This window comes from Triplophysa rosa, linkage group LG18, assembly GCF_024868665.1.
Source record: "Triplophysa rosa linkage group LG18, Trosa_1v2, whole genome shotgun sequence".
Lineage (NCBI taxonomy): Eukaryota > Metazoa > Chordata > Actinopteri > Cypriniformes > Nemacheilidae > Triplophysa > Triplophysa rosa.
In genome coordinates, this window is record NC_079907.1 from 18,112,458 (window position 1) to 18,134,676 (window position 22,219).

The following is a 22,219-nucleotide window of genomic DNA, read 5'->3' on the forward strand; positions in this document are numbered from 1 at the left end:
ATCCCCATATAAGAAACGATCCTATATACTATACTAAAAGTAGTCTATTTTGTGAACGTAAACAGTTGGGAAACAAGAACAAGAGAATGAGATGGGGTGGAAGGGGTGACAACATTGCAAATGTATCCAGGTTTGTTGTACGTTATTTGTATAAAACCAATGCATAATTTGTTTATTATTAAGAAAGGCAACCGATATCATTAACAGTTTCAATAAATTTAATGAGACTAAATGAATGAAACTTGACGAATGAAATTTGTCTTAATTCAGTTTCTGGCACTGGAAAGGGTGGGATGCAAGGTAATGTTCAAGGCTTCTTCCTATAGAACTAGTGTAAAATTCCCAATAGCACCACCTGCTGTTTTGTAAGAAGTTGCACATGTATTTGTGAGAAAATCTGCATGATCCCATTTTGTGAGAAAATCTGCACAGTCACATTTGTGAGAAAATCAAGCTGAGAAAATCTCATAAAAAGGTGAGACTTAAACACAGTACATTTATATGTTACACCTTTGCATTTTCTCTCGAACTGCATTATGTATTTGTAAAACGCTTTCTGTTTGTTTCAGAGATGAGTTTCTTTTGCAAAAAAGGTTGCATTTGTTTGCAAAACGATGGATTTGTTTTCGCTTCATAGTATTTCATCATAAGAAATGTGACGCATCCAGTGTGCCGGCGGCGCAGTGCACGCTGGGATATGTCGCCTGCACACACAGCTCCTCCCCACGTGTTTGACTGACTGTAGATCAGCAACATGGTAGCAACAGCGGCAGCGACTCCTGAGATTTACACACAGAGATCACATCGCTTGACTGAAGGAACTGAAGAAATCAATACCACAACGTTAAAAGATTAACTACATTTATCTAGTAAAGTGCAGGTTGGTGTAATCACTTTAACTTCAGTCATTTGTCTATTTAGTGAAACAACACAGAGGCCTCGGTGTGTAACGTTATGTCAGTTGTACTGAGAGCATGATACTAATGTTAACACTTAGAAACAGTTAGAAACATGTGGAAACATTTATATACATGTATACAGTATGGAGATGTTAGCAGGTTGTTGTCTGTTTAATGTAAACGTGTCTATGCTGTCTAACAGAGCTGCTAACAGTTTAGCATGCTGCTTATTGCTGACTGTCGCATGTTGTCTTTGTGTTTTATTGTGTGTGTATTTGAGTTTTTTTATGTCGATAGACTGCGTAACTTACTGTAGCGTACTCGGAGTCTGTGTGTTGTGTGTAGTTGTTGGCATTTGGTGTATTGTTGCATGCACTTGCATCATTCAGTAAAAGCAGTTTCCAGATAACCTAACCCTAATAACAATTAGTTAGTGATTGACAGTTCAATATGAGAATGTCACATGCTTTATAGGGGATATTGGGTAAATGTGACTAAGTTTGGCCTTTGTTTCATGCATGTTGAATGTAGTTGAACAGTGATATACTTTTAACTCCATAAGTTATGTAATTATGTCTTGACATTATGATCTGTGATGATGAATTCTGGCTATGTTATACAGTTAACGTTACTGTTTTACGAATCTTGACGTTAAACTTATCTACAATTGTTGGGTGAGCTACTTTAAATAACAACAACAAAATAGATTGTAAACTTAAAATTCTTTACTTTTTGTCTGGATTTACAAGCAGTATCAGCCTTGACCAAATATACAAAGAAATGATTAAATCTGTACATTTTTGAGTCTATCAGGAATAACTTAAATGAGTAATTGCCTATATAACAAGCTGTGAACATCACACTTTTCTACATATACTTTTTTGAATATATCATATTATTTTCTTGTAATGTTCACTTGGTAGAGCATTTGCGCTAACAGTGAAAAGATCATAGGTTTGATACCAGGGAACACGCATGATAAAAGTCATTTATACACTAAATGTACTGCAAGTTGATTTTGGATAAAAGCATCTGCCAAATGTATAAATGTAATTTTTTCACAAACTTATTTGTAACACATTTGTCTATATTTAGAAATTAGATTTGAACTTACATGTTGTTATAAAGATTTTAATTTAGATTTTAAATTTGAGTTTTATACAGAATTATTAAAAAGAGAATAGAAAGGTGTATTTCAACTTGAAGTACATAATACAATAAGCAACTATAAATATAATTTAGTTACTTATAGCTTTGCCAATATTAGCATGCCTATTAATATCTTTTCTTTTCCATCAACCGGTTCAAATTTACAACTCTGTGTGTGTAGGGCTGGGTATCGATTCTGATGTTCCGATTCGATTCCGATTCACAAGCTCTCAATTCGAGTCAATAATTATAGATTTAATACAAATCCTATAGATATTTCTAAAAAACATAGGTAAAGCAGTGTTTCCCCTAGGTTTACGGCTTTGGGGGGGGGGGATGTAGACGTGCTGTTCAATTTAGACTACAGAAATAGTCTAATGTTTTTAATGGTTTATTATGTCTTGCGGTCCGGATGTAACGAAGGATAAGCTGGGTGAAATCATGTCATCCGGTGGTAACTGGACTGTTACTTGTCAGGGGCAGGGCATGCGTCTTTTCTGTACTTAGACTCGGAGCAGGAGAGTGAATGTTGCCATTTTCACCACCCTGGGAGTGTTTAAGCGTTTAAAAATAACAATATTTTAAAATTTTAAATTGACTTGACCTTCAAGGGGGCGGGGCGCCCCCCTAAGGCAATGATAGGGGAAACACTGTAAAGATTACAATGGTAAAAAAAGATTATAATTAAATGAATTAAAAAAAGAAATGAAGAGCCACAAACCTGTATATTAAACTTTACTAACTTTACACCATACACATGAGTATATTGAAACATACCTTGATCAAACAGTTAGCTGTAGCTGTAAAGAGAGGCTGCAATCATATGAACCGCTGCCTTTTATGTGAAGGTGATAGGCATGGGCGATATTATATCGTTTGCGATATACCGGTAGAAATTCCCCACACGATAGGAATTAGTCTTCCCGCGATATAAACGATAAATTCTAGTTGATGACGTATCTTTTTGTGAGACCCATTCACAGCTCATATGTGAAGTGAAAATCGGGTATATAGCGGAGGGCGGTCATGAAGCTGAGAAAGAGTTTGCACTAAAGCTCTAAATCTCGTTTAGGTTGGCACTGTAGATGCATCCGAGTTAATGTTTAGTTTCACTTTCGTTTTATTTAATTCGTTTGTTAAGTATTCGTTGATAGTCATAATGCGTTACACCACAACATTTAGTTTGGCTAAAAGTATTTAAACATTCGTTAGATGTTATGCGCGCGTGCGCAAATAGTTTAGTATGATTTCTTGCCTGTTATATACAGGATGAACAGAGCGTCTCGTACGCAGCTCGCGCCCACATGTGCTTTCATAGCGACACAGCACTGCTGCCTGTTCACATACAGTACAAATGCGAGTTTGTATACGTTATTTTAAATACGTTTATGAGCGTATAAAAGCATGGATTATTTAATTAGATTTCTTTTATCCGCAATTTTTCTGTTCTCTTTCTGTAGCGCGAGTCATAGACAGATTCAGTGTATGTTGCTGTGAGAAGAGAAGGTTCACACAGTTCAAGAGAGAGTGATTGACAGCATGATGCGATCGATCGTTTCCACCCAACAATAGAATATATACAGTTTTAGGTATGACATTATGTGTTTATTGAGCTTTAGTTCATTTAACTTTTCTTTACTACAACCTTTTGAAGTCGAATCTCACTATTACATTTTACATTTACAAAAATACTGTAGGTATATTTTAGGAGCTGTTTGATTTGGGGTAAGTTTTACTTTTTGATAATATTTGTTTTTCTGAGGGTCTAGACTACATGCAGCTACTATCACTTGACGCAAAAAACAGCGGTGGATGACGTTATGAATATATCGCCATTTTTATCGTTATCGCAAGAAATACCAGGAATTATCGTGATAGAATTTTAGGGCCATATCGCCCATCCCTAGAAGGTGATGTTAAATTCGAAGACACACCCGCATCCGACATGTTAATTAAGAAAGTAATGAACGATACACTCCCTGTTGTAACATCCACCCGTTGTAAAAATAAAGCGACATCTAGTGGATAGTAGGGATGTAACGATTCACTCAGCTCGCGATGCGATTCACGATTCTGATCTCGCGTTGCGATTTAATCACGATTTTTTTACAGAATGATTTTAAGAACATTTTAAATGAACAACTGCCCTTTTATTATTTCTCTAATGCTGCACAATTCTTTGTAAAAGAAAAATATATATTATGTCAAATAACAAAACTAAATTGCAGTTTAAAAAAAATTCCAAATCAAATAAAAAATTAGTAATACAGAAGTCTCTTTAATTTAAACAAACTAAGACTTTGTCTGTGCTTTTCCTAAGTTTTACTTTTTTTAAGAAATATCAGCATATCCACGTTTACCAAGTTTGCAGAAAAACAGTGGCCCCTGCTGTTCACAATATGTACTGCGATTTTTATAACGTCCCGACCGACTTGATTCGTCACATTATAATCGATTTTCTACCGGCTCAGAGTGAATCGTTACATCCCTAGTGGATAGTAGTAGCAATAACATTCACGTTAATGAATGTTCAGTGCTTGCGGAAATATGAAAGAAAAAAATAGATTCGCAGCAATCGCGGCTTTACAGGCATGATCGTAAAAATGATCGTACTCAGTATCTGTATTTAGTTTGATCGCATTTATAAAAGACAGATACAGCCTAAGGTTATTTCCAAAAACAGTTGAGCTCCTGGAGGTGTGCAGTGGGCGGAAATAAAGCACGAGCACACAATACATCATCGCATTATCCCTGCATAACTGTTGATTCCCTATAACTTTGTGCTGTTTACATTATGCACATATGATTGCCAACAAAACACACATTTGACTTAGTTTCACTTACTGCGTGTCCAGCATCTTTGAGCGCTGGGAACGCTCCATCTATAAATTTTAAACGATCTCTTAATCCAGCGTTATATCCACCTTTTATATAACATTCATCACAAAATGCCATGAACAAACAAACACAGCTGCACATCCATAACCCGAACAAAGCACATTGATGGGCGTGCTCTTTCTCTCGCTGGTTGACGTGTGGGTGTGCTTTTCTTGGAGAATTGTTCAATAGGGACTAAGAATCCTTGTTTATGTAGCAGAAATTCATGTTCGAAAAAAACTTTCCGAAACCTATACCAACCCTGGCGGAGTGAATCGATCACAAAAAGAAGCCAGCTCATTTAAAGAAGTCAGAATGCAAATAGCTAGGGATGTAACGATTCACTCAGCTCACGATGCGATGCGAGTCACGATTCTGATCTCACGATGAGATTTATTCACGATTTACTCACGATTTATTTTTACAAAATGAGTTGAAACAAATTAGAAATGAACAACTTCCCTTGCATTATTTCTTAAATGCTTCACGTTTCTTTGTATAATAAAATAATGTTTTATTTCAAATAACAAAACTAAACTGCAATTTTATAACAAATTAATAATAGAAAAAGTCTCTTTAATATAAACAAACTAATACTGTCTGAGCTTTTCTTGGATTTTTTTGCATTTAAGAAATATCAGCATGTCCACGTTTAGATTTGCAGTGAAAATTTTAAACCCCTGCTGTTCACAAAATGTATTGCGATTCAGTTCACACCTCAACCGATTTGAATCGTCACTCATTATAACCGATTTTCAACCGGTGAATCGTTACATCCCTACAAATAGCATTTTATATTATTTCCTGTATCAAACAAACATAAAGCTTGATTTGCTTTGCTTCAGTATGTTAGTTATTTAGCAATTCTGTGTCTACAGGTTTGAAATCCACCAGCAGAGGTTTCGTCTGGTTTCTTCATTATGGCCAGTGGTGATGATGATGATCCAGTTATACAAGAGGTACACATAAACACTTGACTTTTCTTGTATTTCTCTTATACAGAGAATAAACCCATTTTACTGCCGTTGTTGCTCAAATTGAAGCATTCTTACTGCTTTCCTTCATGTTAGATTGATGTCTATCTGGCCAAAAGTCTTGTGGAAAAGCTTTATTTGTTTCAGGTAAGATAATATTAACGCATTCAGGTAAAGAAGAGTAGCTGGTATATACATAATGCAATGTAAATATCATATTTACTCTTTGATTAGAAGTTTTCCACTTCCACTCACTGTAAATTCATTGTGCATTGTTTTATGCATGTAATCTCAAAATGCCTAAATATTGCCTGTTTTTTATATTGCTAGTTGAAATATGCTGATTTATTATTATTATTTTTTTCTAGTACCCAGTGCGTCCTGGTAGCATGAGCTATGATAATGCCGCTCATTTGTCAGCAAGAATTAAACCCAAACACCAAAAGGTAACATGGCATTAACTACTTCTGTGGTTGAAGTAGAATGAATGAGTCCTCTGAAATTATTTTGGAGGTCATTGGATTTTCTTTCCCATATCCAGGTTGAACTTGAGGTTGCCATGGATACAATGAGTCCAAACTACTGCCGCAGTAAAGGGGAGCAAATCGCTCTTAATGTAGATGGCACTTCCTCAGAGGATTCCAACACTTACTCCACGTGAGGAACATTAGCCTTTTCCATTTAAAATCAGTCCTTAATATTAGGTATGATGTACCTGTCCTTTGTTCTTAAAGGAAAATGATGGACAAGCAAGCATTCTCATCAATCCAGGCTACTACAAATACATCCCGCTATGCTGCAGCGGTGTTTCGCAAAGGTGGGTTGCTATTTAGTTACACATAACTGTAAATTTGCTGAAATTCTGTTTGCATTTTATTTTACTTTTTTCTACTGAATCAATTTTAAAAAATGTGCATTTAATGCCAGAATGGAGTTCTTGTAACATTAAATTAAAAGGAATCATGTCGGTGGGTAAGCAAATTAATGTGCATTAAAAGCTTTTATGTTGGCTTAACTATTCTTAATATTGTTCCTGACAGGAGAGCTTCATCTCACTCCATTGCAAGGAATTCTCCAGATGAGACCGAGTTTCACATATTTGGACAAAGCTGATACTAAACACAGAGAAAGAGAGGCAGCCATTGAAGGTTGGGCAGAGTTTTTCAAGTCTTAAGTCTTTAAGATTATATTTTTGTATATTAGTTACGCATTGCTGTGGTTTAAAGATTCATAACCATTTGTTTCATTTACAGCCGGAGACTCTTCTCAGGATGAGGCAGAAGATGACGTGAAACAAATCACTGTATGACCTACACGTGTTTCTATTTCTTATACAGATGCACAGAACTAACAGTTTGAGAATCAAAACTTTAACGCAAACAAAATAATTGGCTAAACTTGTGTGTTTGAGCCTGTACACATCCTCATTGACATTCCTGCTGTTGCTGTTTGCGATCTTTGATCAGGTGAGGTTTTCCAGACCTGAGTCCGAACAGGCCCGTCAACGGCGTATCCAGTCATACGAGTTCCTGCAAAAGAAACAGGCGGAAGAGCCCTGGATCCACCTGCATTATCACGGTGTAAAGGTAAGTGGTCACGTGACCCACTGTAATGACATACTTGACACGTGACTAACAGACTAATCTCAGAACAAACAAACATGCGTCTATTCACTATTGACTAGTGCTATGCTTAATATTCAGAATTGACATTATGTGAAACTTGACTAGGGTCCTAAGATCGCAGTAAACATTCCATGCAAATAACATTACCCTGACCATATACAAAGAGGTGGGAGGGAATTGATAAATTCATCAGTGTTCACTGCACATAATTTTAGGTCTTGCTCAGAGTTTTTTTACTGAGAGTCTGTGGGGGGCGGTATGAGTAATATTTGCATATCGTTTGCTGTATATTTGACACAACAGTGGGTTGAAACAAGATAACTTGATGATATTTTTTGTTGTATTTTTTGAGGCCACAGGCCAAATAATTCGTAGGTAATAATATATAAGTATAGAAAGTTCCTGCTGGTTTCTAGCGTTAAATGAACAGAGTATACAGAACCTATTATATGCATATAATACAAAACAACACACACTACACATTAACAATATAATCTAATTGACAGATTCAATATCATGAAGTAGTATTCAGAAGAATCAAAAGAATCATAGATGTTTTTATAAATGTAAATGTCTTTCTATATTTTGTTATAGTGTTTTTTCAGTACCACATTGTATTATACACAACGTTGTAAGTACCACAGTATTATCATACGGTAGATGGATGATGATACCATGGTAACACAATAACTTGAGTAATCAATTGAATATTAAAGCAAATTATGAATGTATGCTAATATATAGATATGTACATTTTTGTTCTATTAATCCTGTAGGACGGGCGCTCTGAACATGAGCGTCAGTATCTTTACTGTCAGGCCATGGATACCACAGAGAACACAGAGCTGGTGAAAACCCCAAGGTTAGTACATGGAGAGAAATATCTGCATAATTTCTCAAGTCATTCTAAATTTAAACAACCAAATAGCATGTAACAATATGTTTTTCTTCCCCCACAGTGAATATCTGTCTATGCTTATGCCTCCACTGGCTGAAGAAAAAGTGTAAGTAGATTCAAATTTCCTGGTTTCACATTCTTTACAGTGTATTATGAAAGTGAATCTAAATTCTGATTGCATGAGCATCATTTAAAAATGCTCGCCTGTGACCTCACTGTCAATGTCATATACCAAGTTGCAATTCAGTGTTGCTTGGTAACTAGTATTAAAGGGATAGTTAACCCAAAAATGAAAATTCTGTCATCATTTACTCACCGTCGTGTCATTGCAAACCTTTATGACTTTATTTCTTCCACAGAACACAAAAGAAGACATTTTAAAGAAAGTTGGTAACCGAACAGCACTGGCCCCCATTCGTTTCATTGTATGGACACAAAACCAATGCAAATGAATGGGGGCCAGTTAACAAATTTCTTCTTTTGTTAACAAAATATCTTCTTTTGTGTTCTGTGGAAGAAAGAACGTCACACAGGTTTGAAATGACGAGGGTGAATAAATGATGACCGAATTTTTATTTTGGGTGGACTATCCCTTTAAGTTGGTTACTATTAGGCAGAGCCGCTTTATAAAAAGCAGCATGGGTTTATTTGTGTATTTCTGTTTTATTGTTGCGTCTCCTTGTTTTCTAGTGTCAAGCCGATGGGTCCTAGCAACGTACTCTCCATGGCTCAGCTGCGCACCCTTCCCTTGGGTGATCAAGTCAAGACCCTAATGAAGAATGGTTAGACAAGCTTACATCATTAAATGCAGGTGTTGCGTCAGGTTTAACCCATTTCTTTTTCATTAATACAAGCTTTTTATTCCTTCTAGTCAAGGTTATGCCATTTGCCAATCTGATGGGACTGCTTGCATCAGGCATAGACTCCACCTCTGTACTGCGCTGTATACAGCAGGTGGCGCTGCTGGTCCAGGGGAACTGGGTGGTGAAGAGGTAAGTGTGTTTACTGTTCCCAAGCAAATTAATCTTAAACTGATACGTATATTAACTTTTATTAGATTAGGTCATGGCTTTGATCTCAGGGGAACACGTATAGTACTGAAAAATATATGTTTTAATCGAACTTGTTAGTGGCCTTGGATAATTAAATGTGTATACAAATTACAAAAATTTTTTACTTTTCATTCTTTTTCATTTTTTGACAGTGATGTGTTGTATCCTAAGAACACATGTAGTTCACACAGTGGAGTTCCCGCTGAAGTGCTCTGTCGGGGTCGAGACTTTGTGGTGAGTGTTATATTCTTTTTCATAATATGATTTCTATTAAGAAAAACTAAAAAAAGCTTGTTTGAAAATGAATGCTTCTGCCCGAGTTTCTTTGTCTTTTCAGATGTGGAGATTCACTCAAGAAAGAACCCTGATGAGAAAAGAAGTTGCTGCTACCATAAAGGTTTGTCTTGTGAATTTAGCTGAGAGTATTTTAGCACAAGATGTGATGTACAGGTGCTGGTCATATAATTAGAATATCATCAAAAAGTTGATTTATTTCACTAATTCCATTCAAAAAGTGAAACTTGTATATTATATTCATTCATTACACACAGACTGATATATTTCAAATGTTTATTTCTTTTAATTTTGATGATTATAACTGACAACTAATGAAAACCCCAAATTCAGTATCTCAGAAAATTAGAATATTGTGAAAAGGTTCAATATTGAAGACACTCTAATCAGCTAATTAACTCAAAACACCTGCAAAGGCCTTTAAATGGTCTCTCAGTCTAGTTCTGTAGGCTACACAATCATGGGGAAGACTGATGACTTGACAGTTGTCCAAAAGACGACCATTGACACCTTGCACAAGGAGGGCAAGACACAAAAGGTCATTGCAAAAGAGCTGGCTGTTCACAGAGCTCTGTGTCCAAGCACATTAATAGAGAGGCGAAGGGAAGAAAAAGATGTGGTAGAAAAAAGTGTACAAGCAATGGGGATAACTGCACCCTGGAGAGGATTGTGAAACAAAACCCATTCAAAAATGTGGGGGAGATTCACAAAGAGTGGACTGCAGCTGGAGTCAGTGCTTCAAGAACCACTACGCACAGAAGTATGCAAGACATGGGTTTCAGCTGTCGCATTCCTTGTGTCAAGCCACTCTTGAACAACAGACAGCGTCAGAAGCGTCTCGCCTGGGCTAAAGACAAAAAGGACTGGACTGCTGCTGAGTGGTCCAAAGTTATGTTCTCTGAAGAAAGTAAATTTTGCATTTCCTTTGGAAATCAGGGTCCCAGAGTCTGGAGGAAGAGAGGAGAGGCACAGAATCCACGTTGCTTGAGGTCCAGTGTAAAGATTACAAAGTCAGTGATGGTTTGGGGTGCCATGTCATCTGCTGGTGTTGGTCCACTGTGTTTTCTGAGGTCCAAGGTCAACGCAGCCGTATACCAGGAAGTTTTGGAGCACTTCATGCTTCCTGCTGCTGACCAACTTTATGGAGATGCAGATTTCATTTTCCAACAGAACTTGGCACCTGCACACAGTGCCAAAGCTACCAGTAACTGGTTTAAGGACCATGGTATCCCTGTTCTTAAGTGGCCAGTAAACTCGCCTGACCTTAACCCCATAGAAAATCTATGGGGTATTGTGAAGAGGAAGATGCGATATGCCAGACCCAACAATGCAGAAGAGCTGAAGGCCACTATCAGAGCAACCTGGCCTCTCATAACACCTGAGCAGTGCCACAGACTGATAGACTCCATGCCACGCCGCATTGCTGCAGTAATTCAGGCAAAAGGAGCCCCAACTAAGTATTGAGTGCTGTACATGCTCATACTTTTCATGTTCATACTTTTCAGTTGGCCAAGATTTCTAAAAATCCTTTCTTTGTATTGGTCTTAAGTAATATTCTAATTTTATGAGATACTGAATTTGGGATTTTCATTAGTTGTCAGTTATAATCATCAAATTAAAAGAAATAAACATTTGAAATATATCAGTCTGTGTGTAATGAATGAATATAATATACAAGTTTCACTTTTTGAATGGAATTAGTGAAATAAATCAACTTTTTGATGATATTCTAATTATATGACCAGCACCTGTATGTGAATTGTTTCAATGTGGTCATCTTCATTCCAACCACAGCTGCCTCCAGAAGATGTGAAGGACTTCCTGGAGCAGATGTCTGTTCCTAGGTTAAACAGAGGCTGGGAGTTCCTGTTGCCTACAGATCATGACTTTGTGAAAAAACACCCCGATGTGGCACAAAGACAACACATGCTTTGGCTAGGCATTCAGTCTAAGTATGAAGTCGCTTCTTAAAGGAATAGTTCACCCAAAAATGAGAATTCTGTTGTCTTTTACTCAACCTCACATTATTCCAAACCTGTACCTTTTTTTTTGTTCTGCTGAACACAAAGGAAGATAATTGGAAGAATGGCAGTAACCAAACAGATCTCATACCCCATTGACTCCCACAGTATTTATATTTGCCCTACTATGGCAGTAAATGGGGGATGAGATCTGTTTGGTTACTGAAATTCTTCCATATATCTTCCTTTGTGTTCAGCAGAACAAAGAAATGTATGAAATTTTTGGAACAACCTGAGGGGTGAGTAAATGATGACAGAATTCAATTTTTTGGGTGAACTATCCCTTTAAAATTCACCTAAAACAATATTTAGGCCCATGCATTGTTTTCAACATTTTTCAGTCATGTTATGTCAGTAAAGATATAGTTTGTAATTTGTTGCAGGTTGGAAAAAGTTTTCAACTTCTCCAAAGATGACTTTGTGCCTAAAAAGGATGCACACATGGGTATGATCTTATTTCACATACACATTATCAGGAACATAGTCACATATATTAAACCAGATCTGTGTTTATTCCAGAGCCCGTCCACGTTAGCGGAGACCAACGCCTCAAAACCGCAAAGGACAACGCCCAGGAGAAGCACGCCATTCTCCAGAGGGAACTAGATGCTCGTAGATTAAAGACATCCAGGCCCCCGGTGGCTTCCGGTGAAGCCAACAGCTCAGTGCAAGTCAAACAAGAGCCCATGAGTGACTCTGAAGAACCCATGGACACCTCAGGCTCTCTCACAAACGGCACAGTCAACGGATACCCGGACTCTCATAACAGACACGGGGGCGGTAACGCACCCACCCCAGAGCTCCAGCACTTTGTGCGAAACATTTTTCTGAAGCACTATGTGTTGAGTCTGAGCGAATTGAAGAGGCTGTTTAACCTGCATCTGGCCAGTTTGCCCACAGGGCACGCCGTATACGGTCACGTTACAGACCGGATGCTGCAGGACACCATCCTTCTGAGTCATTGCAAACAAATCCTGGTGCCTGTAAGTATTCATTGATCCAGAGATTTCTATTTACTGCCGTCATTTTTGTATCTCCAATTCAGGAACGAACCAGTTTTTACTGCCTAATTCAATGTACACAGATGTTGAGGTGAGAAAGGTGGATTGTGTTTGAGTTTAAGGTTGGGTACAATCCTTCTTAGGGCTTATTGGATTTAGGGCGTGTGATGCAGGAAAGCACTTATGTACTTGCTATTAATGGAGTTAAAGCCCATTACTAGACGAAAGTCCTGGGAGTCTCATTGTTTGTGCTTGGTTTGTTTCTTTTTCCTTTAAGGTTTTGGCTTTGTCAGCACTGATTATAAGTATTGCTAGTTAGGACTGAGCACAGTATAACTTAAAAATCTGTTTTTGACAAAATGAAAAATATATAGAAAAAAGCAGATACAGTCAGTTGAGATACAAGAAAGTATTATAAAACTTGTCTTGTCTTTGGAAAACTCAATGTCCAAGTAAAAAAATAATTTTATATTTTGGTAACATAAAATGTTTTTTATGTTGGTTCATAAACGCATTCACTGAACGAACAGTAAACAATATCGTTTTTCTGCATTTGTTAATCTTTGTTAATGTCAGATAATGACAATTGTTAATGTTACTGTAGTTTATTTTGCATTAACTACCTAACAGATACAACTTTTGATTTTAAATATGTATTAGTAATCAACATGAAATAACATTAACAAATGTTGTAGACTTGTTACTTATTGTTCATGTAGGCTAATGCGTTAACTAATGTTAACAAATACAACCTTATTGTAAACAGTTACTAATATATCATGTAAAAATTAAATGTTACGCCCACAAAAAAATATATTATTATTAATAAAAAAATATATTATTATTAATAAGCACACTTTATTTTGGTAGCTCAGTAATAGTAACAATATTAGGGATGCATGATAAATTATCGGCCATATCGGTATCGGCCAATAAATGGTCATTTTTAATGTTATCGGTGTCGGCCGATAATAAAATTGAGCCGATAAATCATGAATCATTTCCTCTGGTTAAACTTCTTCAGCTGCATGCTGCTCACAGTTAAAATACAGTACAGTATCTTTCTGTCGTAATCATTCACTTCCTGCTATTAGCAAAACATTTTTGATGTAGGTATAGTATTTATAAATGTGTAAATTATAGGAACAAAAGCATATTGTTTGAATCAAACTGTTGTCTGAATGCTTTCTGTTTTGAGACCTGTTAGACATGTGGCTATAAAGAAAAAAATTCTGGATTGCTCTGGAAGAACATCTACAATTTGTTTATTAAATAAAAAATATACCAGAAAAGTTTGAAGGTTAAAAAATTGTTAACTAGTGTAAAGTAGGCTTGGTACATGATTTTCAGGGGGAAAAAAGAGAACTAATGGTTACCTTGTTTTCTGCAGTCAATGTTTTCATTTAAAAGCAGTTGTCCAGTTGTTTGACTTTTGTTTCAGTCTTAGGGAATTTTATATTAATATTTAGATACTGTGTATCGACCATATATCGGTTATCGGCTTCCAATGTTAAAGAATTATCGGTTATCGGCCAAAATTTACATATCGGTGCATCCCTAAACAACATGCATACATAAATGAACATACAGCCGCAGAAAATTAAGAAACTATATCAAAATGATTTTTATTTTTTCTTAATTTACTATTTATAGGTATGCGTTTAGGTAAAATTATCATTTTTATTTCATTTTGTGAACTACTAACAATGTTTCTGCCAAATTTCAAATAAAAATACTGTTTCTATTTGCAGAAAATGAAAAAATGGATAAACGGGTCAAAATAACAGAAAAAATGCTCGGTATTTTTTCTGACCTCAAAAACTGCAAAGAAAACAAGTTCACATTCACTTTTAATTAAAATAACAGTAATATTTGTACATTTAATTAGGAAAAAGTTTTATGGATTTATGGTGTCTTGTCATGATGTCAGTCTTTCTGTGGATTGCTAGTGGATGACTTTGTCACTCCTGAGGTTTGTTTTTGTTGAAATTCAACAGACACTGGACTGGAATGGCCACAATATATCTAGAAATGCTGATTTAAAGACAATTTGGAATGGTCTCTTATTTTTTTCTGTGGCTGTATATACAGTACATACTGTCATACATACACCTATGAATAGTAAGCTCCTCCTAGCTTTATCATCCAGCCCTAATGTAATGTGATGTGTGTAGTTTCCCCCTCAGAGCAATGCGCCTGCAGATGAGCAGAAAGTCTTTGGTTTGTGGGAGAGTGGAGAAACCTTTGACAAGGTAATATAGCAGATCTTCTTTTAGAAACACCTTTTTATGTAGAGAATGTAAAGCAGCATTTCTTTGTCCTCCACAGCACCGTCAGGTTTTGTTTGAGATCTTCATGAAGAACTATCGTGTCAGGCGAAACGTGATCCAGTCTCGTCTCACGCAGGAACTGGGCGATGCCGTCACAAAAACAGATGTGGATCGACTTCTCAAGGTACTAGCCTAACAATACATTATTTCAATGTGATTCCAATACCAACATTTGCATTTGTCAAGATCTATGGTATTGAGCACACCTATTTAAGTATGTATATAAAATGGGGCTGTCAAGTGATTAATCGCGATTAATTGCATCCAGAATAAAAGTCTGTGTTTACGTAATATATCGTCGCTGTCGGGCGGAAACCTCCTATGTTCAAATTTGGTCAATTTCATATTTTTTCACAAATCGATGCTATTGGTCAGTCCCCATGTGGGTCTGTTATTTTTACAAATTATTGACCAATCTAAAGTGTTGAAAATAGCTTACGAGCAAATCTCTTAACTCCATTGGGCACTTCTTCACTCCGCGGGAGCTTCTCGGCATTACGTCTCCTGATTGAAAGTTTTTTAGACAATAACGAGTGAAAATAGTTAGGTTGGATACATTTGAGTAGGCCTGTTTTGATAAAAATCGATAGCTGTAATGCTTCGGTGCAGAAGGAAGCCCGTGAGCCACAAAGGTAAGTTTGCGAGCAGATTCGGCTAATTTCCGCCTATTAGACAGCCTAGTCAGCTCATCGTTTTTTGTATTACATCACTTATAGTTCTTAAACCTTTAAAATAGAGTTTAGGAAGATGTATGTAACCACAGTCGTTAGCTTTGGTTAACGATTGAAGCCTTTTCTCTTGTCAAAAGGCTCAACGCGACCGCCGACTTTATTTGCGTGCAGATTAATTTCCGCCTATATTAGACAGCCTGTTTAACGTTTTATTTTGGTATTGCATCACTCATAGTTCTAACGTTTAAAATAGAGTTTAGGAAGATGTATGTAACCACAATCATTAGCTTTCATTAGCTCTTAAAGCCTCGTCTCTTGTCAAAAGGCTCAACGCGACCGCAGACTTTGATGAACACTGCTGGCAGCAGCGATGTTTGTGTATGTACCATTCTTATCAATGACAGCATAATCTAGTATCTCCCTGCTCCAAAGTCATAAAGCTTGTATCTCCGATTAAACATGGTTTTGGGGAAATGTTGTGTTAATGTTGGTACACAACAGTATATGATAGCAATATAAGGTATAATACCAACTTTAACGATACAATGTTTAATAACTCAAAAAAATGCAGTTTTTTTAATTTCCTGAAAAATAATGGTTTTGGAGATGCGAGGATTCAGCCCGACAGCGACGATATGTTTGATTACTTTGCATTCATTTTGTATTGATAAACACACACACACAAACATACACACACACATATATATATATATATATATATATATATATCTGTATATATACTGTATATATCTCTGTATATATACTGTATATATACCGTATATATCTCTGTATATATAGTAGGACTTGCATAGACTAGTCGAGTAGTCGACTACTTCAACCACTAATTGGCGCTGTAGAAGCCAATCGACTACTCGCGTGTGCATTAACCAGAAATTAATTCATTGTTTTGTTTTTGTTCTGCGAATGCAAAGACCATGATCCACAGTCCAGTAGGTGGCGGTAATGCACCTTAAGTCGCTTTGCCAACCGCCAATAAACTCTAAAGAAGAATAAATTAACTTTAAAAAATGGCGAACATCTCCAACCGGCACAACACATCAGATGTGTGGAAGTACTTTGTCAAGGATGACAAAAATAACGTAATTTGCCAACTCTGTAAGACTACATTAAAGTATAACAGCAGTACGACTTCTATGCACAACCATCTGCGATCGAAACACCCAACCACAAAGCCAAATGTTAGTCAGGCGAACACCACGACCACGAAGCAAACGAGCATAGGTGAATTCTGCAAACGCCCGATTCCAGAGAGGAGAAGACAGGTAATAACAGATTTGCTTGTGGATTTTATAGTAAAGGATATAAGGCCACTGTCTGCAGTTTCAGGAGAGGGATTCAGGGGAATTATCAACTTTTTTGAACCCAGTTACACAGTCCCATCAAATGCTACACTGTGGAAAATAATTGGCCACAAACATGACTCCCTGAAAGCGGACATTGCGTCAGAAATGAAAGGCAAGAACGTCTCCCTCACTACTGATCTCTGGACTTCTTGCACCATGGATCCATATATAACAATAACGGCTCACTACATTAATGAACTATGGGACTTGAAATCAAGGGTGTTAGGAACCACTATCATGCCAGGGAGACACACTGCATTCAACATTGCACAGAAGCTCACAGAAACCATTAATGAGTGGGAGTTACGCGTATTTTGCTCAGTTCATGACAACGCGAGCAACATGAACTTGGCCATGGAAATCTGTGAGGCACTGCCCTATCACCTTGGTTGCAGAGGACACACATTGCAACTTGCAATAAAGACAGGTTTGGATTTACCTGTTGTCTCGAACCATTGACGCTGCGAGACGTGTCGTCAGTCACTTTCGTCACTCTTCAGTGGAAACCCGCGCTTTGAAAGCACGTCAGGAGCAACTTTCCATCAGAGGGGGAAACTCCAAAATGATTGTGCTACTAGATGGAACTCCACGTTCGTTATGTTGGATCGGCTTTACGAGCAGAGAATCCCAGTGCAAGCTGTACTTGCTGACGAGACGGTAACTAATGTCCAGTATCGAAAATCTCTGGCAATCAAGTCATCTTGTTGGGATCTGATTGAACAGCTGCTTCCCATACTGAGGCTGCTGGCTAAGGCGACAACAATCATGTGTGGGGAGCTGCACGTCGGCCTGTCATTTCTATATCCCGTACTTCTCAATCTGACAGAAAACACACTACGGCCCAGCGTGGGTGATCTCGCAGCCACTCAGGCGTTCAAAGAGACTGTTAGGAAACAGCTGGTGATGCGGTTTAAACTGGATTCTGATACAGTAGCTAAATCTATTCCTATTAGCGCGTGCATGTTGGATCCACGGTTTAAGAGTTTGCTGTTTCTACCAGAGAAAACCAGAGAGGAAGCCAAAACCCATCTCTCCGATTTATTGCATGACAACGAGACAGAGCATTCAGAAGCTTCAGGTGAGTTAATAATCCATAGTCGACGTTATTTGATTTTTAAACTCCTCATGTTCCGTTTTTATGAATATCTCACTGTCACAACAGGTGAACAGGAGGGTGCCGACTGCGATGTGGCAACCAGTGCGTTGCCCATTGTGCCTAAAAAAACCAAGGCTCGAGGCTGACCTCGAGGAGCTCTTTAAATGTCACTACAAAAGCCGCAATCTACGTCAAAGCGGCCAACTACCCATGAAGATGAGGTTCAAGATTATTTTCAGAAGCGGGACATTCCCACCATGGGTAATCCTCTCGAATGGTGGGCATGTAATGAACACCGGTTTCCTCGGCTATCCAAGCTGGCTAAATCGTATCTTGCTGTCCCTGCCACCAGTACACCAAGTGAAAGAATTTTTTCCTTGGCTGGCAACACCGTCACGAGGCAAAGATCAAGCCTACATCCCTGTCATGTCGATGCGCTTATATTTCTTAATGCAAACCAGCGATCCAAGAGCTCAACCAAAGACTGTGTGTGGCAAGAGGACGAAAACAATGACGGCGATGACTTGTGTTAGTCTATTTCACACATTCTAACCGGTTAAAGTAAGATTCAATTTGTTATTGTTATTACTGTTGGAAACTTGTTAAATGAAATGTACTCATGTTTTAACTGTTTTACTAATGTTTTAATTAGTTTTATGAATTCAGTGAGTATGTATGCACATATACGTAATTTGGAAATACGACGTAAATGTTAAGATTGCAATGCTTCTAATTGCTCTTTCTGTATGTTACATATATTTTATATGTTAGAATAATTATAATGTTTTTACAATTCACGCATGTTACATAATTGTTGCATATGAATTCGTTAACGCGTGTTGACAATAACTAGGCTACGTTTTGTCTTTTTCGAACTGGTTGAAGTAAGATTATTTTTGATCTTGTTAGTACTGTTAGAAACTTGTTAAATATGAAACGAAATTTATTCATGTTTTAACTGTTTTACTAATGTTTTAATTAGTTTTATAAATACAGTATGCATGCTCATATACAGTATTTGCAAAAAATACGATGTTTAAGATTACAATATTGCGTAGCTGTTACTTTCTGTACTTTACAAATATAATTAATATATGTCATGTTACAATTATAGTGTTTTTTCAATTCACGTATATTTTGAAATTGTTGCATTAGGCTATGGTGTTTAATAAACTCTTGTTGACGTGAACTATATATGTCTTTTCATTTACGGTGGTATACCCCATGAGTAGTCGAGTAATTCGAGTATTGTTTTGATAAGAAACCGACTAGCAAAAATCAGTAGTCGTGCAACCCCTAATATACTGTATATATACTTTATATTTATATACTTATACCTATATTTTTCTTTAATATATGGATGTATGTGTATGTTTTTATGAACACAAAATTAATAGGCACAGTAAACAGACATATGTTGTGTGAACACAGACTTTAAAGGCGGGTTGTCCGATTTCCGAATTACGCTTGTTTAGACAAAGTCGGGCCGAGTACCAAAACAACCTTCTAGCCAATCAGCAGTAAGGTGCACAGTGCACAGGACGGACATTAGTCGAGCTGAGCGCTGACGAAAGCGAATGATGGGGGTAGGGGTGTGTCTGTTTTGGTGATTTGAACATCAGCAACGGCTAAGAGAAATCGGACACCCCGTCTTTAATTCTGGATGCGATTAATCGCGATAAATCGTTTGACAGCCCTAAAAGAAAATATTGAAAAGGGGATTCCAAGTTAAAATAAAAAATAAACCAATGGAATGTAGTGCTTCTCAATTAAGGAACCGTTGTTTTATATTTATTAACAATGGTAAATTGAATAATGCAAATGTTACATGTACAATAAAACATACGTTTTTGATATATTTTACACAGCATAACTTGTGAGAAAGACAGAGAATGGTTGTCTGTGCTTTTAAAGAGCATAACAGCAGTTTAAAAAGCACACTTATACATTTTATGATAAAACATTCTGGTATTCCTAGAGATGAGTTGTTGTATAAAGAGCGTGTCATAATTCTTGATGCTGTGACAATTGACTATCTTTTGTTATTGTTTTTTTCTTTCAGGAATGCTGTACTAGTTTAGGAGGGATGTGGTACCTGAAGGGTACTGTCCACTCCTGACAGGAAGCATGGGAGTCCCGGGTATCATATCGATCACAGCTTCTCCCTCAGAGTTTAGTGAGAGAAAACTTTACACAGGGAGGCAGAGGAAACACACAAACCAATCATTGCCCTCGGCTGAAGAAGACCAGGGCAGGGGACGTCAATCCATCATTTTGGAGCATCTGCATACGTTAATGCACTCATTTATGTATCCAGAAGAGTCAGAGACCATATCTGGTCCAAGCTCACAAATCACATTACCATGTCTGGAAAAGGGCTGGATCTGTTAGATCCTGTGTACATTTAATTTCAAAGAAGGAGATGCCTGGACTGTCAGTTGCTTTTGGTTGTTGTTTTTTATGAGGTAATATAAATAGTTATAAGTAATAAAGAGAAGCAGAGACAATGGTTGTGATTTTATGGTTGTGGCCTTTGGGAGCTTCTTGACAGATTTTGGCCTTGTTTAGAAGAGTAAGCTGACTGAAAAAGAGATGTTTGGTTTGATGAGTTGCACAGATTTTACTGCATATTATTTCCTGAATTATTGTTTTCTTTTTGTCCCACACTTAAGCATGAATACTGTAACCCAAAAGAAAAACGGTGCAAGAACACTTAAAGATAAAGGGCACTTGGTCATATTAAACAAGTTCTTCTCTAGCTTTATGAAATGTTATTTTTTCTTTGTAAGGTCTGCAAAGGTTCCCTTTCACTCTATGCACTTCTGTGCTGTGTTGACTGAAATGTTTACACTTTTCCTAACATGGATGAGTCGAACCAAAGCCACCAAAATGGTTCTCGTTGGTATTAAAAAAATGGATTATGGAAGCAGTTTGAATCATAGAAAAAGGTTTTGAATATTGCCACAGATAAGCGGCCAAATAAATGTATGATGTATCATGATTTATGAGTGAAATTGGTCGAGTTGGTGTCTGAGTTTTTGAGGTTGGTTCTGAAGAATACTTCTCTAAGAATCCTAAGAGCCTCTTTGAGGTCTCAAATGGAATTTACTGTCTGATAAAATTGTGTTTAAGTGCTGCCTTGTCCAATTCATTTCAGCCCATTTACAACATTGTGACTTAAGGCTGACAAACACATTCTGTTCTGGTGAAAAAAAAAAAATGTTTGCTCCTATTCATGGTTAGGGGCTAAAGCTGTTTGATAAAGTTTCTAAACTGCTTGGGGTGTATAAGAAAGTGCCTCTTACATATTCAGGGGAATTATTGAATAGATATAAATAAAATGTCAGCTGAAACAAACTCTTCATACACCTAAAGTGAACAAGTCTGATCTATTCAATATCCTCAGCGTAATCAACTGTCCTGTCTTTTTTCCACATATTTGGACACTTCACTGTAAACATTTTAGCCAAGTCTGTATGCTCATACTGTAACAGAGATGAGTTTCAGCCACTAAAGACAGTCAACACGTTTTTTATTTTATTTTATTTGTATCATTCAGAATAAATACTGCAGCTGAAATCTTGTCTTGAGTTGTTTTCAAGTTCTTTGTGTTAAAGAACGAACATGCAGACATGACTACAGGCATACAAACTATATGAAATCAGATTGTCTCACATTTTTAAATATAACAACGGTTAGCACAGTTACATTCTTTCTGGGATGAAGATAAGGTAGACATGAAGCATATGTACAGTGTCTGTCTGATAAAGATGTTACTTCAAACAGGTTGACTCTCAAATCTTTCAAGTGCTTTGATTAGAAGCAGCCTTTCTACCAGGAGTGAAGACAACTGTCCTCTTATGTCCTGGATCTAAAAATGCTCATTGGTTGAAAGTCCATGTTGTGTTTTGAAGAGATTAAATGATTTATACTTCACTGCAGAGTTTTACTAGCCTAGTATTTCTTAT

At 37.1% G+C, this 22,219-nt stretch overlaps 1 protein-coding gene across 1 annotated transcript; it reads left to right on the forward strand.

Moving 5' to 3' along the window:
• Window positions 1-569: 569 nt before the first annotated feature.
• On the forward strand, window positions 570-21,848 carry polr3e (polymerase (RNA) III (DNA directed) polypeptide E). The gene is made up of 21 exons (XM_057359004.1): window positions 570-880; window positions 5,804-5,884; window positions 5,996-6,046; window positions 6,268-6,345; window positions 6,441-6,556; window positions 6,634-6,716; window positions 6,940-7,047; window positions 7,153-7,202; window positions 7,366-7,485; window positions 8,301-8,386; window positions 8,484-8,528; window positions 9,113-9,204; window positions 9,294-9,414; window positions 9,627-9,708; window positions 9,812-9,871; window positions 11,563-11,720; window positions 12,173-12,234; window positions 12,309-12,772; window positions 14,965-15,042; window positions 15,119-15,244; window positions 20,314-21,848. Exons 2-21 carry the CDS (start codon window positions 5,846-5,848, stop codon window positions 20,368-20,370), a joined length of 2,076 nt encoding a protein of 691 aa, XP_057214987.1. The 5' UTR covers window positions 570-880; window positions 5,804-5,845; the 3' UTR covers window positions 20,371-21,848.
• Window positions 21,849-22,219: the final 371 nt, after the last annotated feature.

Coding starts and splice junctions, on each gene's coding strand:
- polr3e (XM_057359004.1), top strand. CDS start 5,846: ATGGCCAGTGGTGATGATGATGATCCAGTTATACAAGAG. Junction 9,709..9,811: donor GTCGGGGTCGAGACTTTGTG/GTGAGTGTTATA, acceptor TTGTCTTTTCAG/ATGTGGAGATTCACTCAAGA. Junction 15,043..15,118: donor GTGGAGAAACCTTTGACAAG/GTAATATAGCAG, acceptor TGTCCTCCACAG/CACCGTCAGGTTTTGTTTGA.